The sequence below is a fragment of the Aspergillus saccharolyticus genome, assembly GCF_003184585.1.
Source record: "Aspergillus saccharolyticus JOP 1030-1 unplaced genomic scaffold BP01scaffold_20, whole genome shotgun sequence".
In the NCBI taxonomy this organism is placed as follows: Eukaryota; Fungi; Ascomycota; class Eurotiomycetes; order Eurotiales; family Aspergillaceae; genus Aspergillus; species Aspergillus saccharolyticus.
Window position 1 is genome coordinate 362266 of NW_020290630.1, and position 18240 is coordinate 380505.

At 51.5% G+C, this 18240-nt stretch overlaps 7 protein-coding genes across 7 annotated transcripts; 2 read left to right on the forward strand and 5 right to left on the reverse strand.

Moving 5' to 3' along the window:
• The first annotated feature begins 83 nt into the window (after positions 1–83).
• BP01DRAFT_357770 (uncharacterized protein) lies at positions 84–2673 on the forward strand. The gene is made up of 2 exons (XM_025575277.1): positions 84–440; positions 492–2673. The coding sequence occupies exons 1-2, from the start codon at positions 249–251 to the stop codon at positions 2487–2489; spliced, it is 2190 nt and encodes a 729-aa protein (XP_025430441.1). The 5' UTR covers positions 84–248; the 3' UTR covers positions 2490–2673.
• An 857-nt stretch (positions 2674–3530) lies between these two features.
• On the forward strand, positions 3531–4020 carry BP01DRAFT_383645 (uncharacterized protein; the record flags this gene model as incomplete). The annotated part of the gene is made up of 3 exons (XM_025577434.1): positions 3531–3569; positions 3629–3667; positions 3784–4020. The coding sequence occupies 3 exons, from the start codon at positions 3531–3533 to the stop codon at positions 4018–4020; spliced, it is 315 nt and encodes a 104-aa protein (XP_025430442.1).
• Positions 4021–4678: 658 nt separating this feature from the next.
• BP01DRAFT_383646 (uncharacterized protein) lies at positions 4679–5131 on the reverse strand (the record flags this gene model as incomplete). The annotated part of the gene is made up of 1 exon (XM_025577435.1): positions 4679–5131. The coding sequence occupies one exon, from the start codon at positions 5129–5131 to the stop codon at positions 4679–4681; it is 453 nt and encodes a 150-aa protein (XP_025430443.1).
• Positions 5132–5840: 709 nt separating this feature from the next.
• BP01DRAFT_401151 (uncharacterized protein) lies at positions 5841–6564 on the reverse strand (the record flags this gene model as incomplete). The annotated part of the gene is made up of 3 exons (XM_025578603.1): positions 6123–6564; positions 5942–6091; positions 5841–5910 (listed from the first exon to the last, which is right to left on the reverse strand). Exons 1-3 carry the CDS (start codon positions 6473–6475, stop codon positions 5841–5843), a joined length of 573 nt encoding a protein of 190 aa, XP_025430444.1. The 5' UTR covers positions 6476–6564.
• Positions 6565–9713: 3149 nt separating this feature from the next.
• Positions 9714–11214, reverse strand: BP01DRAFT_357771 (uncharacterized protein). Its single transcript, XM_025575278.1, has one exon. It carries the CDS (start codon positions 10792–10794, stop codon positions 10210–10212), a length of 585 nt encoding a protein of 194 aa, XP_025430445.1. The 5' UTR covers positions 10795–11214; the 3' UTR covers positions 9714–10209.
• Positions 11215–12946: 1732 nt separating this feature from the next.
• On the reverse strand, positions 12947–13649 carry BP01DRAFT_83424 (uncharacterized protein). Its single transcript, XM_025580153.1, has one exon. It carries the CDS (start codon positions 13548–13550, stop codon positions 12978–12980), a length of 573 nt encoding a protein of 190 aa, XP_025430446.1. The 5' UTR covers positions 13551–13649; the 3' UTR covers positions 12947–12977.
• A 2004-nt stretch (positions 13650–15653) lies between these two features.
• Positions 15654–16740, reverse strand: BP01DRAFT_298813 (SDR family NAD(P)-dependent oxidoreductase; the record flags this gene model as incomplete). Its single annotated transcript, XM_025571926.1, has 6 exons — positions 15654–15843; positions 15893–15945; positions 16001–16023; positions 16082–16194; positions 16265–16625; positions 16692–16740. 6 exons carry the CDS (start codon positions 16738–16740, stop codon positions 15654–15656), a joined length of 789 nt encoding a protein of 262 aa, XP_025430447.1.
• Positions 16741–18240: the final 1500 nt, after the last annotated feature.

The following is an 18240-nucleotide window of genomic DNA, read 5'->3' on the forward strand; positions in this document are numbered from 1 at the left end:
GGGCTGTCAAGGGGGTTTGTGATCTGGGTTGGAATCAGGGTGCTGGTGAAGTAGAGGGGGAGGGGAAGGGGGCAGAGGGTGTCGGAGAGGATGAGTGGTGGGCGATGGCTAGGATTGAGGAGCCAGATTGCGTGGCGCTGCAACGGGTTGGAAAGAGAGCGAAGGTGGAGGTGGAGGTTGTATTTGCAGGGGATGGGCTGGATTGTGGACTCCGATCGACGGATGCTGGGAGTCCGGAGTCTCAGGCTATGACGCCTCAGATTGCGGCTGCAGTGGAGAGGAGTGGTATGAGTGTGGGTGGATCGGATGTCCCTGATGCTGCTGGTGCTGCGGCTGCGGAGGAGACTCTAGTACAGGAAAACGTGGATGCGCTGCGCTCGCCGCAGGATTGGTTGGATAACCTCCGGGACCAGTATCTGCAGGCGCTGTATATCTCCAAGGTGAGATTATGTGTTGCAGGCTGTGCTATATGAGTGCTAATCGGTGGTTAGACGTCTGTGGCGTACTTTGCCAAAGGTCCTCTCGCGCGTTGCCGGGCTGCCTTTCAATCTACCGAGGTGGAAGGCAGTGGTCCTCACAGTTTGATCGAGTTTTACAGGGAATCTATCCTCGTGGCAAAGAAGATGGACCTCAAGTATCGCGAGACTCTGCCTGCTATGCTGAGTGATGTCTTGCTCGCTCTGTCGGATGATGAAGCAACCAAGAAGAAGAAACGAAAGAGCACGAAGAAGAAGAAGCTTGGCAAGAACGGGCTGTATCCCGAGGAAACTGATTTAGTTCGCCAATGGTGGAAGAGCCGTACGCTCAGCGACCAGGGTTTGCCTTCGGAAGGCCCTATGTCGCGGGAGACGGAATCCAAAAAGATGATCGCTGATCTTCGCTTGCGCGAAACCCAACTGCAGATTCTCCTCATCCTGGAAACGATGTCCCTCGAAGTGGTCGTCGCGGAAGGTGAACAGAGCAAACAGAGCAGCGGCGCGGACGATGCACCAGAGCCGCCGGCCAAGAAGGAGTCGAAGACCAAGAAACAACTGGATCTGAATACTATGCTCGAGCTCCACCTTGACCGATTGTGCATCTGGTATGCCGTCAGCTTCGAGGAGACCGTCGTCCCTGACGCTGGGGCGTCATCTGGACTGGCCCACCTTTCTGGGAAGAAGGTCGAGAGCGATGCTGTTCGTGATTTCTGCACCGAAGTGATTATCCCCTTCTACGCATCCCGTCTACCTGAAAAGTGCAAGTCGATCACCCGGAAATTGGGCGTCTCGAGTGCCATCTCACCCTTCACGAAGCCAACTCAGGCCAAGAAGGTGCCCAAGGGAGAGCCTGGTACTCCCGTCGAGCGGCAACAGGCGCAGAAGCAGTCTCGTCGTCGCACATTCCAGCGTGTGCTCACGGACCAGATGGGGTCTCAGCCTCGTCACATCCCGTCCCTGAGCCGGTCGAATACGACCCCTGCGCAAGCTGAGGCCAGACGCAATTCCTTGGATCCTCTTTTACCGGTCGTTGGGACCAACGTACGGGGAGGAATCCAGAAAGCCAAACGCGCCGACAATCGTGAAGTGGACCTGAATGCTGTGACGCGTCAGCACGAGACGAAACTCAAGAAGATGCAGATGCTCGTGGAGCAGAAGAAGGAGCTTGACGCAGCCATCAACGCTCTGCGCAAGCCCAATCGCGAACTTGTGGCCAAGGACATAGCTGACGATGCCGTCAAACGATATTCCACCGGTGCTGCTAGTGGCAGCAGCTCGCGAAAGCCGAAAAACCCGGTGCGCAACCCCATGGGACAAGGAGTGCAAGTTGCGGCCACGCCGAAGAAGGGGAGTCGGAGGAAAGATGCCGTTGCCGGGATGCCCCCTCTCCCTCCGACCTTCATGCAGTCATCATCCGTCTCCAAGCCGACTGTATCGGTGTCGTCTCCCTTCAACAGCGAGCCTCAGATGGTCCCTGGCTCGACTATTCGCTCTGGCTCATTGTTCTTTGGATCAGCCAGCCGCGGCGCAAGCGACGCGATTCATGAGACGCCCATCCGTCGGCCAGCGCAGTCACTCTTGGCTGATCCCGCCGGGTCGCCTTTGTCGAGCAGCTCTGGCGCCCTCTTCCGGGTCCCACCCCGTCAGCCAGTGCCAGCAGCACCGCGCTCCATGGAAATGGCCCCCTCCACGCCGGTCCAGTCCCGTCGACACGTGGACACCTTCCTCCCGCGTGTCAAGCCCTCCATGGTGATGGAGACGCCCCCAAAACCAGCCCCCATCCTTGCGGGTGATCTGCCTGCGGGGATACTTCTTCCGGAAGACAACCCCGCCTCCAGCCATCTTGTTGCGTTCGAAACCCCGGTCAAGGCGCCGGCAGCCGTGTTGAGCACGCCGGTGCGCAAGCCGAGTGCGGCCGAGCTGATGGTGCCGGCCACGTCAGCGGTGCCGGTGACACCGGAGAAGTCGATCTATTCGGCATTGGGATGGGATGATGATGAACTTGCACTGTAGGCGTTTAGCTTTGTCTCTTGTGTTACCTTGGCGATACTTTTTGTTCTCGTATATGTTCAGCGGGCGTTCATGGCGGTATATTGTTTCGATGGTCACTGTGGTGTTGGTAATTGATATCGTCGGTGATGTATAGGAACCAGGTGTTCCTGGGTTTAGTCGGACTGCAGGAGATCCGATTTCCACAAGGATAAATAGATAGTTTGAACCTATTGAACTGATCTCTTGGGGAGATCGAACAACCTTCCCTGTTTGCTTTTCGCAGAACTTGGTGCTGCTTTTCGCTTGTTGATCTGCTCCTGGCATGGGGTGAGTATTAAAGTGTGAGTGTGGTCTGAGCAACTCTAGGTCTCCAGAGAAAATAACGGCCTGAGCTTGTACTATATACTACTATCCATATCACGTAGAAGAATTTTGCACTACCAAGTCATGTATTTCCCTTTGACCCTGCTAGCTTGCCTGTCAAACCTCATTGTAATGATCATCTCATCCTTTGCATAGCCCCAAATCGAATCTAGACATGATTCTCGAGCACCGATCGTGTCACTGCAGCCTCTATCAAGCCGGGTTGCTTAGTGGTATTGGCGTTCTGGAGAGATATTTAGTATATTAGGGCAGACACTCACCTGATTTGTTTCCAAGTCCATTACATATCATACTACGCCCACCTCTAGTGGTGTCCTCCCTCTCCTCCGCAGTGACGTGAAGATTCCCTGGGGTAAACGGCTCCATATCAGATTCAGGCATCTCCAACCACGAATCCGACAAAGTCTGAGGCTTCACCTTCTCTACACAAGCCCCAGCATGAAAATTGGGGTCAAGGTTGAAACTTGACCCCTTTTTACAACCTAAAGGATTAGTGCTATAACTCGCCCCCAATCAAAAGTGATGCGCTAAAATACTCCTCCCACATCCTTCTTCCGCTTGCCAATGTTCATCTTCGCCTCTGTGTGTTTGGGGTATCTTTCCTCCACTGAACTCTCCTTTCCTCAGTCTCTCTCCCGACCGCTCCATCACCTCTACATCTGGTGATTGGCTATGATAATGGCTGCCAACACCCAGATTGGGCTCGACTGGCAAGTCGTCTGTTAGCGACACTGACCACCATTTGCCTCGCCTCCTTTGCGTATAAACTCGTCCAGGCGCGATGGCTGTTCTACCGCCTGAAGAAGCAAGGACTGGTACGTACGTCTCCTTCTGCAACTGGTGGTCATTAACCTACCATGCCAGCCCATGCCGTTCTGGGACCTGATCCTGGAAAATCTGCCTGTGATTGATGGCTGGGCTGCACAAATAGAGCCCGGCGGATAGCCGCGAAGCTGAGCTTTTTGCCCTCCTGTCCACCGAGATCCCTGGGGGTCAAGGTGGATTTTATGTTGATGTGTGGCCATTCAGCCGCCCTATGCTGGTGGTGACGTCTCCAGCCTGGGCGGTGCAGGCCGCTCAGACCTACGATCTGCCAAAGCCCGAGGTCCTTCAGCCGTTTATCAATCCGATGGCGCGGGGGGGGTGCGGGGGGGCTCGGACAACCTAGTATTAAAGTCAGCCTTGCGGAGGATGCAGTTCCCGGGGATTTGATTCCAGGTTGAGGGAGATGTTGAGGGAAGATTCCGGTAGTGGGTGCAAGGATAGTAGGGTTGTTCTGGTCGGGTATCTGACTCTGAGAGTCGGAGCAGAGAGAAGAATTGCGCGATATACCTGTTATCGGTTGAACTAGTTAGGGCTTGGCAATTGGCACGAGTGTTGGCTTCGTGACTGATGCTTGTTTTCTAGACTCAGTTCGATGGCCCCCAACATTGAAATGCTCCAAGATCAGGATGCGTATCCTGGAGACGCGCGCGTTACGTTGTTCATCTTGGTACGAGCAAGGAAGGTGCTACATGTGGTGTAGTACATCTCTCCAGTCTCTTCTCCTGGCCGGCTTAGGGCCAATTTTCTTGCATATATAGTAAATAAAAGCCGTTCTACATTTACAAAACCGAGAAAACATTTCACAATACTAGATGTCGACACCACTCGTCCTGAACACAGGACTCATGATATCCATCCATATTTTTCAATTTTTCCTAATCTGATTATCACATCTCTAGAAAGAAAAGCAAGTCGACCACAGCAACAACAAAAGCACACAACTGCACCTGCAACTAACCAGTCACTTCCCCTCACACTATCACCAGTGTCCTCACCCTCATTCAACCCCGGCCCCGAAGAAGAGCACAAAGACCATCATAGGCCAACATAAACGCCGCGCCAAGCTCCCACTCCTCCTCCACCACCTCCATCCCCCCGGCCTCAACATACGTGCGCACGGGCTGCGCATTGACGACCAAATCCCCAGCGTCGACAAACAGCCGCACGCGCTCGTCGCAAAACACCACGGCGCCGCGGTGGCGGATCCACAGGAAGTGGTCGGGCTGCAGCTGGGCCCGGACCTGCTCGTCGAGGCGCTGCTCCTCCCAGCGGTGGTCGAGCAGGCGCTTGGCGAAGGCGGCCCAGTTGGCGGCGTCGTGGCAGTTGGTGCCGGCGATGTTGGCGCGGCGGAGGCGGATGGTCTCGATTTGGATGCAGTGCTCGGGGTCCGGGGGGAGCGGGATGGTGGCGTTGTAGGGGACGTTGTCGAAGGTGAAGTCGCCGGTTATGTTCATTGTGTGGTTCTGTTCGTTAGTGGGTTGTGTGGTTGGGGAAGTAGGCAAAGGGAAGACTCGGGGGCAGGTTTTGTTCTTGATCTTTGGGTGGTGGGGGGAGAGGAGTTCGGTAGGCGAGTTGGAGGGCTGATTTATATATATACGAGGTATAGGAGGGGGTTTGGTTGGAGGGGTTCAGTTAAGAGGAGAGGTTCCGGTAGGGTTGAGCAGATACAGGGAGATTGTCTACATGAGAGTTGATGCAAATTAAAAACTCCTCTCAAGATTCCTTCTGAGTGGTAGTCTTGTATGGATGTTTTTCTCTTATGCCATGCTTGGGACCCAGCCACTCAGTCGTGTTTGGAGTGAACCTGCCTGAGTGTTGATCCCAAGAGGGCCCTTTGTGATCTCAAGGCCGGGTTGAGGGCCGAACGCAAGTATGTTGCGAGTCATCGATATATGAGTGCAACATTTACTGTAGCACTCACAAATCTAGGGGGTTTACCTGTGGCTAGGAGTAAAGTAAGCAAGTTCCAGTGCTTCTATTTGCGTCATACCTTCATCCAATTCTTCTCAGTTACTACTCTGACAAGAGAAAATGCCAAAGCTGTACACGGACAGCACACGCATACTCATCCGTGCAAGCAAACTACTTCTCAAAGGCAAACAGAAAGAACGAACACAGCACAGAAGCCACAATCCCCCTTCTCACAACAAGCATAACCCCAACTCAACACGGTAATATATTCGACAACGCCGTGCAATTCATCGGCAAATCAATCGACGGGAACGTGCCCCCCCTCCGAGAAAGCCAAACTACTACAATCATACGTCCGGCTCAGCCTCATAATCTGCCCGACGGTAGTCCTGTACTGATCCGCGAGGTACTTGTAAACACCCCAGCTGAGCGAGAAAGGCTTGGTGATGCACTGGCTAGGCGGGCACTCGGGCACCTCGAGGAAACTGCCCTTCGCGCAGGGTCTCGTTGGCCGTCGGACCGCCGGACAGCGACTCGGTCGTGATGTTCAGTCGAAGCGCGATTGTCTCGTACGTGTCGTGTCGCCTTTGACGGTGTAGTACAGACGCGGCCCGCCGTAGATGCACGTCCGCGTCTTGGATCAGGCAGGTGGAGTTGTCGGGCGTGCATGTCTCCCCGGGAATGATGAAGACTTTGCCGATGTTGGGCGGGATGGTTACGTCGGCCATTGGGTTCTGGCGGACGATGTCGCAGACGCCTCGGTTGGTTTTGCGGGCGATGTCGAAGACGGTTGTCTCTTCGGTGATGTCGTAGAGATAGCTGGTGGTGCAGGCGGCTGAGGCGCCGTGAGAATACTTGAGGTGGCTATTGCTTATAGAGCACTTCATGTTGACTCTCACATATAGATCGTCTTTGTCATTAGACACACATGACACGAGATATCAAGGTCAAGATTACGGGATAATTTCTCCTTGAGTAAACCATTCTCTGTACTATCAATGAAGAGACCTTATTTTGAGAACCATTCTTGTCTATCATTTGGCTGATACACTTAAGGGCATTGATGTAGTTAATTGCGCCTAGACATGAATAGTGGCTTGGCTTGGACAGTCTTAGGGTTAAAGTCGGTATCATAACCCTGTCATGTACTGTACGGTACATACATCCTGGTACAGCAAGCACTCATCGACCTCCGACCCCCACCGTCAGGTAAGTACTGCAGGGTACTCCCTATCATCGACTCTTTCATCGACTCTAGCAACAAACCGAGATCAATTGCTATCATCTCTCCTTGAAGATCCATAGGGGCTAAGCAACCTGGCGAGAAAGGCCCTGATGCCGTGCAAGATGTCTGGCCAACCACTACTTTCACCAGCAAAAACACCTTGCTTGACAAGGACGGTAATCTTTAAATAAAGCCTCACTCGATGATTCAATGAGGAGGTTAAGTCGGTGGTTATGAGTAGAAACAAGAAGGTAACTCATAGTAGTTGCGAAGGTGTTGTCCTCCGCTCCAACGGTGTTTAGTCAGATCGGTGTTAGCACGTATCACACCACTGTACTGGGGAGACTGACTTATACCAGGGGACCATTGCGATTCTTACCGGCATCACTACCAGAAAAACGGTCGTTAAAGCTGTTTTGCGTCAGTGATGAAGCTCCCTTTCGAGATTAAAGTGCACACGTATAACTTATGTATATAACAATAGTTAGATCAATGTCAAAGTAGATCCGGGAACCCCGTGAGGAAGAGTTCAAGAAGACTACAGACAACCATTATCATAACAATATCAGCTACAATGGCCTCTGATAAAATCAGAACGGCCTAAGAACGTCTCTTATTGCAGAGCAGCATCGGTGGCTTTAGTGATACTCGTTTGGCGGGAATGGTGGTTATCATATCGGGTTGAGGCGTAGGAAGTAGTTGGTGTTTTTCTAATCTCTATATGGAGTCGATGACTGTGAATAATGTCGAGCATAGAGACCGAATCCCCAGCCATTTAATCTACACATGAATCACCAAGCAGTTTCTTACATCCACGTCAATCTCAGATGCAATCCTACTTCACAACTGCTTCACATTCATCCACCATAAAATACCAGCACGACTGCCACGGTATAGACCTCCCACTGAAGACGTCCACCCTGAACTACTTATCATCTGTCTGACCTCATTGTAAACACGAGATTCAGCACAGAAACATCATCATTAATGTTGTTGTTAGCTGCAGTGAACAGCCCGCTGTGCTGGAAGCACAAATCGAAGAAACACATCGAATCCGAGTCACCGCACTGCGGCAAAAATATGACATTGCATGCCCTGTCATCAAGCGAGCTACCTTTTGCTTCTTACAAGACTAGAAGCGTACCGCCCTTCGCATCCTTGCCGTTAATCTTGGTGATTCACCAGAATCTAATCATAGAAAGATTTTGTCCATCGAGGAACGTCAGAACAGAGCTGATGCCTGCTGTTGACAGTGAACTGCGTTGAAGACATCATTATCGGTGAGCTATTACGAAAATAGTTGCCAAGTACAAGCCCTGAGGTAAGGAGAGCGGTGGAGCGACGAATCACACGGCGTGCGAAATCGTGGGCCACAATAGGTCGTGTGGTGTCGATAGCTCTAATTCTGCGGGTGATATGCGTGGCGGCGGACAGGACTCCAGTGGTTTGCCATCGTATGTAGCTGCAGCTGGACCAAATCAGGGAAAGGGATAATTCTGACAGAGCCCGTAAATATGAGCAATCGCAGAAAAAAAGCTAGTGACAGCGGAAAAGACAGGTTGCTGGGGAAGATGGGTGAAACGGTCAAGGCGACCTCGTCGGACTATCGGCATATAGAGTTGGAGCAAACGTATTGATGTGATACTAGTACGCAGGTGCCATCATCATGAAGCAGAAACTGCAGTGTGATCACATAGATCAGGAGCATGGAAAGTCCACTCTACACGGGGCAGCATATGAGTGCTGTATGTCGACAACTGCAGACAATGATCGTCTCAACAACCCTCAACCGTGGCAAGAATCCAACAGAGTTTCCCTGAAAGCTCATTGAAGCAGCAAACAATTAAACATTCATACTATAAGCTGCCTGGTGTCAACTGCAAAAGTCCCAAGTGGCAATTAGCCTCTAGGGCGAAGTACCAAAAGTATAGGCTCGCAAAGCTACATGCACGATGTCACACCACTCACCTCATACCACACCCCAAAAACCGGGGCCCCCAGACTACATCATACATCGTGCTCGTACATCATACCCTACGTCTACATACTCCGTATCCATGCATACCCTTCGGACCCCTCTCCCGTCCATTCCAGTGGACACAATGCCTTGCAAGTGGAACCAGATTCATCAACTCATCAGCCCTACCACACCAGCCCACACTTCCTATCCCCATTTGCCCTAAAGGGGAAGACCCTACCTCAGGACCAACCAAAAGACACCTAGCCACATTCTCAAATCACATCATAACTTACCAGCCCACTGTGTGTACCTACAAAATGATCAAAGTACCTCAAACTTCTGGCCCAATCACCATCTCTCCCAACCAACTCTGAGGCGAATCATCCATCAAACACTAGGTACCTAGCGATGAGTGATGACACCGATGTGGCGATTTGATAAGCGGGCGGAGCGGTGTGGGGTAAATGACATTGCGGTGGCATTGGTCGGGAGATCCTCCTCACACAACCCGATTGGAAGCGGGAGAGGCCCAGGAGGTACGGGGCTACGGATCTTGCATCATTGTTGCGTTTCTCCCAAAAAGAAAATATGGTTCGGGGTGGGAAAGTTGTCGGAGACAAGGGGAGGGGTGGGATGATGTTTGGTAGCGTTGTGTATGTTGAGTTTGAGCGCTTGGGCGGGGAAATTGGGGTTGGGGGATGGTTAGGTCGGATTGCGATGCAATTGAGTTGGGTTCTGGATTGGATTGATTCTGAATCAATGAGTCAAATGTGATGGAGTTTGATGTTTATGAATATTGATTCTTATTAATCGGGGCATTTAAGATGCGCTAAGCTGGTTTCGGTTGTGCATTGGGTCACGGGGTCTGGGGGATCTGGGGATGGAGATTCTGGGCGTTTGACTCATTGGATACAGACTACTACTAGACACACAGAGCAGAGACATCTTTTGATATGTTTTGCAATTTCTTTCTCAGTTTGTTTGTAATGTTTAATCTAGAGGTTTGACTTTTTTGATGGGAAATAATATGTAAATACAGGCCCCATTCCATATCCCTATGCTGTGCTGTCTGGCCGCATCCCAGTTCGCTGTGCTCCGATCCTTCTTGCAATTAACACCTTTGACCTTAATTAGCTTTGCACACCAACTCCAAGCTAGTGATGGAACCCGTCCACGGTTCAGAATGAAATGATGATCGAAATCGAACTCCGCTGGTGATATGTATAGATGAATAGATGGTGGTGGTAACAAGTGAAATGAAATAGAAAAATCGTTGCTTCGTGGCGTCGTCATTAATATTAAATAGATTGATGGCTTTGTGAATTTTCGAGATTTTCTGTTTCGTCGTAATCGAGAGAAGATGGTGTATGAGATTCAGAGTGAAGTGGTGTTTGTTGATGGGATTGGGGAGTAGAGTTTGTCGGATTGCGACAGAATCAACCTGCTATCCGCACAGGCAGGCATTGACCCGGCGAGGGCCAGAAGTGTTTCCTTTGGACTGTCTTCTCCAAGCAGTTGCGGCCCTTCTCCAAGAGGCCTTCCTTCTCCTTCTCCTTCTCTTTGTCGGCAGCTGGAGGCGCCGAGACGTGGAAGCTCACGTGGACTGTGGTGGTCTCCACTCCGGAGGTAGCCTTGTCGGCAGGCTCAGTAGCAGTCGGCTTGATTGTGGTCTGGTCTTCGTCCTTGCGGTCGTCGGGAAGCTTCTTGTTCTCGTCCTCCCGGTCCTCCTCGTCCTCGGATTCGTCGTCCTCCATCTCGAACGAGTTGATGCGCGTAGACATGTCCTTCTGCGCCCATTCCATCGACCGGCAGTGCAGGCGGAAGTGTCCGAGGCAGCGACGGATATCCGGGTCAGGCGCAGTGGCCTCGCGAGCCAATTTCTGCCGCGACAGGGTGGTGAGCTTGTAGGGAAGGGAGGTCTTGTCGGCAAGAGGAGGCCATCGCTTATTCATGGAAGGGTTGTTGGACGACAGAGGAGAGGAGGAGGTTTTAGGAATGATATCGATGGTGGTAACAGCCATTGCGCTGAATGGTTGATATAATAGATATGGTAATGACAATGCTCATTCAAGATCAAAGTTGTCCAAGACTCCCTAGGTGGGAGGGTAAAGATGTGACTCAATTACTTGGGGATGTGATTAAGTGCTAGTCGCGTGTGCGAGTGTAGTGTAGTGGAGGTGAGTACGATGCTTAAGAGGAAGGTGGCTTGAGGCGCGACGATTGGCTTCTTTTGAATGATCTGGAGGGGAAATCTGGAGAGAAGAAAAAGGGGAGAGACGGAGTGAGGAGGAGGGGGATACGAGAGAAGAAATACGGTAGAGGGAGTCGGCCGAGGGTCCTTCAGGGAGGAAGAGCTGGAGGGGACTCGATTCAGCGAGGAAATGGAGGGGGGAACCGCCCAGCGAAATTCGCAGTGGAAAATTGGTGACGGAACTCCGAAAAGAGGAATCCGGGCTGGCGACTCACTGCGACTCACTGCGACTCACTGGACCATCTGATCTGGCAGATTCTGCAAGCGGAAGATCCCCGGGGTCTAGACTCGTTACACCACGCGCCGATTTACCTGTGCACCACGCTATTGTATGTATCAAGCCACCACGTTTTCTGTACAAGGGGGGGGTTGTACGTATTGTTTCCTGCCTTTGCTAGTTGCTACAGTAGGCTTTGCTACAGTCATCATGTTATCCTCTCCTTTCATCATGGTAGTGGGATGCGACAGGTGTGAATACTAATCCTGATGAGGGAGGCGAATAAAGGGTACGCGCACGTCTTCCCACATGGAAAAAGGTATAGCGATGTACAGTCAGCATTCGGATGATCTTTACTGCCCCCCAATCCTTTTTTACCGGGGAAAGCAGCAGAAACTGCAGAAAAGAGAAAAAAGAGAGTAAAAAGGGCCTCGCCTGAACTCCACTTCACAAAACTGGTCGGGCAGCTGACCTTAGAGTGGGTCCGGGTCCGACGGCAATCCATGGAATGTTCGACACCGGCGAGCGAGTCTGGTCAGGCTTGGGAACTCGAGCGAGGACCGCAGTATCTCCGGGAGTGGGCTTCCGCTGAGTTTTTTGTTTCAATCGCGCCGACCTCGTTCTAACTTCCTTTTTACTACTCATAAGTCTCTCGCCATCCTTCCGCAACCGTCTTTCATCTATATTAACACAAAATGAGGGGTACGCTGGTCCATTTTTCAAACGGCCACTGACCCTGTCCCATGTGCAGCACCAGAAATCCATCCCCTCAAACTGCAAGTGAACAAACAAGCAAGGGATATGCGTGGCCGTCCGCGTGATTGGTCCAAATCTGCGGGGTCGTGGTCCCAAACTGGACTAGCGCCCCTTGCTAAAGACAGTAACACTAGTCCAGATCGGCCCTAGAGCAACCCTGTGCGCTTAGGGTTGCAGGGGAAACGCTCGCCGGTGTGCATGTGGGAGACTTTGCGAGACTCTAGGAGTGTCTGTCCAGGTGATTCTATAACGACCTAGAACCTTGATACCTGCTCTGTGCTCTTCCCTCGGTGCTATTTTCTCCTCACAAACCTGGCGGGGTGGGAGGAACTAGCCTTGACCTCGTAGTCAGGTACACGCATCCTGTCTTGTTCGGTGCACCTGCCCTTCTCCCCTTTTCACCAGATTACTAAATGCATTCAGCAACCGCAACAACTCACCAGCAACTCAGGATTGGTTTCTGCTTTCTGTGAGCCGATCAGCGGCGGGTGACTAATCTTTGTCCTTCCCCTGCACAATACGGAGGTTTTAAAAAAAGAAAAGAAAAGAAGGGGCCTGCCAAGAAACCAAACTCACTTTACCCGATTTATCACCACTCACTCCACAACAAGCATGATGTCAAAAACCTTTTTCTACGGTGGGCGCAGTAACCATTTTCCGGCGGGTTACGAAAACATGATCTCATCTATTGTTCATGATTGACAACATGACAACAATTCGGGAGGCGAACCTTAAGGTCTTAAGGTTAATCAGGCGGTTTTCATGGATCACCCTTCGTACTTTGTTGGTTTCCATCTGCGGTGGTTCCATCGATCTCCCAGCGATTGGACTGGAAGTATTCCTCACCATGAAGTGGATTCTGGGGAATTCGATCCGGAGAAGGAGAGGCAGGGATGTGCGACAGCCGAGTATGGGGTGACTCGCGATGTCAACCTGGGTTGTCGTGATCGTGGTGGTGTGTATGATGACGGCATTTCATGTTATCGGTCACAGAAAATGCTCGCATACAGCCATTCATCATCTGGTCTGTCCACGCCATTGCCTTGGAAACTGAGCATGATTTCTTCGGTTCTTTGGCTGTGTGTGTGTGCTGCGCAGCAAGCCACGGAGAAACTAGTCTCCGTGGTGAGATATGCCTTCGTAATGGCCGGTATCAACCAACGCAGTAAGAAAATCTTGTAATTGACCAGGTCTAGCCTGGCCTGGCCTGGGTCGAGTTCGGATGGAAACACGTAACTGAAGTGACACCCGGCTAAGGGCTTGCCGTGGCATTTTCCCACCATTAGGAGATGACCGGAATCCTGCTCGTGAGCGCTGAGTCGCTGACTGGTGTAACAACTGCCAATCGCCGGGGTGAGGATAAGCAGGGCAGCAGGAGTGACAGTGTGTCTGTCTGTCAGACAGGCGAACCCGATCAGACCCGACATGTCTGCCAACATCTCCGGTGCTCTCCGACCTCGACATGCCTCTATCACCACAACAAGACGTACGGAGCAATATGAATGGTGCTTTTCGAGCCCACTCAGGACCAGCCACAATCGCGCCTCCCACATCACTTCACTTTACCAGATGAATGGAAGCACAAGCAAAGTTGGCATGTGCTAGGTCGGTGCTACGCCGTAGACTGTATGTACATCACCCGTCTCACGCGGTACGGTAATGCAGCGCCTGCCACCCTTCACCCAAAATGTTGCCAGTGGCTGCAGACATACTTTCTTGGGGTCCACCAGTAATACCCCAACGCTCTGCGTTCAAGCCCTCGATGTGATTTGATTCGATGAGAACTCGATTCGATTCGATCTGAGGCCGGACGCTGTGTGTATGGTTCTATCTCGCCTCGGTCTTGAATTTTGGGCGTCCAAACCCCCCTCTTTACTAGATACAAGTAACAGCCCCTCCAGATCTTCCGTCTGAGTTGGACCATTCACAGCCATCGCATCAGTATTTGAGGGTTAGTTAGTTAGCTGGGAAGCCAAGGTCTGAGACCTGCTGCTGCTGCTGCTGCTACGGCTGCTCCCACTACTGCCTGGTCTCAACCCTCATATCAAACTTATCAACTATTACTATATGTTGATCCTGCGAGTGGCCAACGCCCTGATAACACCTAACTTACTACTAGTCTAATCAAAACAGGATTGACAAGCTCTAGAACCCGTAGAAACCTTGCACACACTTCGATCGACACACACCAAAACACTTGGTATCTGGCCCGTTCTACTCTGTAAGTTCTACCCGCTTTCGCTTGAGTGGTTTTCCCTTAGCAAGTACTGCACATCAGAAGCATCCTTCCCTCCTAAGATTCCTTCCCTCCCGCTCGACCCATTCTAGGCCCGTTCATCATCCTGCCGATCTGCGTGGCCAAACAAGATCCCGCTCGTAATTGGGTTGGATAGAGAATGGGTGTTATTGGTTGCGGGGGTGATGCTGACTCGTTGAGCCAAACTGGAGGGTTAGGCTGTATTGTAAGCCTGGAGCAAGTAACTAAGATGTTGACTTGTAAGATTGTTGGAGATATGTTGCCGCGACCGGGGAGGCGGGGAGGCGGGATTGGGATATTCTGAGGTTTAGTGCGAGGGCAGGCTTGTAGGGAGTACGGAGTCCTTTGAGGGTGAGTGGCTTGCTATACTACTATACGGATCTATACAGATAAGTACACTACTATGGACGGAGTGTCTTATCACCCCTCCTAGGCACGATAGGGACGGTATATTGATGCACGGATCCATGTCAAAGTATGCAGGTGAGGGTTCGAGGAAATGGGATCTGGATCTCAATCGCCTTGTTGTACGATTTGATACGACAGGACATGGCCAAGGTAAGCGGATCTGGGTATCTGGTATGTACTTAGTCAGTTTACCTGCGCTTGACTTTCGACCTTGCTGGCTTCAAAGAAGGGAATGCTGGGCCTTGTCTTATCGCTACTACTGTGGCTGTTCATAGTTGATCTTGATTTTCCGTAAGGCTCGTGATTCTTGCATTATCCAGGAGGTCTACTTTATAGATAGGTACTAATCTCAAAGAGTATATCTGAGGAGAAGGCTGAGTTAATAAGTTCCATCGTGCTCTGTGACTCGCCGACAGCACAGATCTCCTTTGGAGTGTCGAGGTTGGAATCATCTGAGACGGTTACAGTGACGGCCGGGAGTCAACGATATGAGACATTTTACGGGAAGAGGTGCAATAAATTGCGGTTCCGCGATGCAGCCATATCTCAGCATGAAGAACCGATGGCTTCTGGACGGAGAATTCTTGGCATAGGTTGAGGTGGTGTCAGTGACTGCAGTGGTATATAGCCCATCATGAGCCTGTTGATTGGTTGGATTGTTGGCATGGGTGAAGCGGGGCCGGCGGGGATCGGGCCGCCATGTAGATTGGCCGAGTGTCTGGTTGGATGGCGCTACTGGCGGATGGGGGAAATTGTTCCGCAGGTTAATGAACGATAAGTCAGAGAGGGTGGGTGGTGCTATCATTGTGACTCTCGCGGATACAATACTCAGATACGACAAATCTCTCGACGGGTTGCTCGGAGCATGCTTCATGGGGGTTACGTTGTTCAAAGTAACTGGTTTCTCGAGGGTATCGAGGATTGTGGTGTGACTGCATATCGTCAATTTCGTTGGAAGAGAGAACTGCTGTTTTAGATGCGTTGTGTCTGATCACAAACTATAACCCCCATCGACCATAAGACCCACGCCGTAGACAAAACTGCTCATGGGAGATGCTAAGAACAGGATGGCACTGGCGATCTCTTCGGTCTCGGCTACCCTCTTCACGGGGGCGCTAAGGATCTCTTCGGACAGCGCACCAGAGTCGAGCTCTGACTGTATCAAAGGAGTGCGGAACCAGCTTCAATTGAATTAGCGCCTGCTTCCAGGCTGAAAATAGATGGACATACCCTGGGCACACTGCGTTGATACGGATTCCCTCTGCGGCGTATATTTTGGCGTCCTTGAAGGCGTTCACGGTCAATGTGGGTGATTTCAGACGAGTAAAGCATCCTTACCGACTTGGTGAGACCCATGACCGCTACACGATATCGTCAGAGAGGATCTTGTAGAGTGATACATATATACAGAGGACCTACCGTGCTTGGAAGACACATAAGCTGTGGTGGGAAGTTCAATCGAGGGAGTCGTCAGTCCCAACGCTGAAGCGAGGTTGACAATCACGCCTCTACCTTGACGCGCGCTGCGAGGTCTACCACGGCATAGGTCAGACCTCAAGCCATATTAAAGGACGGGTTGATGTTGATAGAAATGAACTGTACTCTTGAAGCAGCATTTGCCGAATAGCAGCGCGCTGGCATAGCCAAACCCCGGTCAAGTTGACTCGGATGACCTTCTCCCAGTCCTCCTTGCTGAGGTCATGCGTAGACTGAAAGGGCTGACCTACGCCAGCCGCATTGATTACAATATCGACACTCTGGAACGCAGCAACAGTCTTCTCAAATGCGGCCGCTACGGCTGCTTCGTCGGTCACATCCGTCGGCACAACCAACACCTGCACCCCGGGATGGCTTGCTTGCACGACCTGATGCACGTGGTCCAGACTCGCCGGATCAATGTCCAGTAGGGTCAATGCGGAAACGCCGTTCGCAGCGAGTTGCAGAACGATCTGCTCTCCGAGACCTGCCGGTACAAGTCAACCTTCGCGGCCTGGTTCTGGCGGCTTCTTGGCCGAGTCGCTTTTCTTACCCGAGCCAGCCCCGGTGATCAGGGCGGTGCCTTCGACTTGGCCTAGCATGGTGGTAGTGGTGGTGGTGGTGGTGGTGGATACTTTTGTCGAGTTCAGCTCGAGGACGGAATCATTCGTCTCTGTCTCTGGATCTTTGGGCGTGGAGGCCATGGATGTGCGTAAGTGCGAACGGAAAAGGGAGGAAAATAATAATCGTAATGTCTTACACATAACTTTTGAGGTCACTCGTAGCTTTCCATTCTTCTCGTTCTGCCGCTGACTTGGCGATGGGCGGTATAAGTTGATACATCGGCTGAGGCGCACGTCGGCCCAACGACGTGCATGCAGCCGATTAGTCCATTTGTCGGCTGCCACGATACATCCAGTGGCGATCCCACCAGGACAATTCATAGATAGTTTCCGCAGCAAGTCAGAGCATAGTCTAACTACCTTTTAAAATAGACGCCGCCCGTTAGGCTGTGGCGCCCGGGTAAAATCTGATTGGAACATTGTGTCCTGATCAACTATACCAGCTCCAATACTATGCCGTACATACAGTAAGCTTCAACGTTTCAAGCAGCTGTTATTTTGTATCGCTTCAGCCATGCAATAAGACGAGCGCCGGGGTCTAACTGCTCAAAGGATGGTTTGTATAGATGACAAGGTGACAATGCCTTCATACAGACAGGATTGAAGTCTGTTCATATCCGCACGTAGACGTCAGACTCGAAAAGCTCGGTTTGCCCGACACAGAGTGGAAGACTGATCCGCTGTAGAAGCTCAACCCGTGCCTCAGGAGAATGCATTGGCATATTCAAGACGATCACTTCCACCCTCCGCGGAAATGAGGTATCTCAGCAGCGTCCTGCAGGTCTTTCTTAACTTCATTCCACGGTGCTTTCATCAGTGATGATCCATGTTATCGACTAACTAACATCCGACACCCGCATGCGGTTGTTCGTAGACCTGAATTTTGTGCACCAGGACCATTAGCTGTAACAAGGGGCCTATCATCCCGTTTAGATTCCTTACTTGGCTCGACACGTAGAGGCTCACCTGTTGTGGGTCCTTTAAAATGTGTCAGGATCCGGCCAGAACGAAGCATTACTCTCTTTGGTGAGACCATCAGTTGTCGGAAGCATGTGTTGAAGTCGTTGTTGACACAACCAGTCCCTAGTGTGCCAGTCGATGTGCCTTACAGACCTTGCGCGAAAATGCATACGGCTCGCAAATACTTTGTGGAGATTTCTAGACTTACAGAGTAGTTCACAGAGGAACTCTAAACGGCCGGTAATTGCTGAGGCGATTAACGTTTTTTGGTGCATTTTTATCCTAGAAACCGCCGTCCCAATGAGTGCATCCGAACGACTGCCCTCATCGGCGGTGCCTGAGATGCCTCTGCCACCAGAAGAGCTAGGTAACCATGGCAGAAAGCACTTCCTTGCTGCGATTCGCATCGCTCGACTTCGCCATAACATGCTAGTCGCGGGAACAGCTTTTCCACGCGGCGCACACGACGCAAGGTCTTGCAATGCGCCATTGTGAAGACTTGCAGAAGCTTCAATCGAC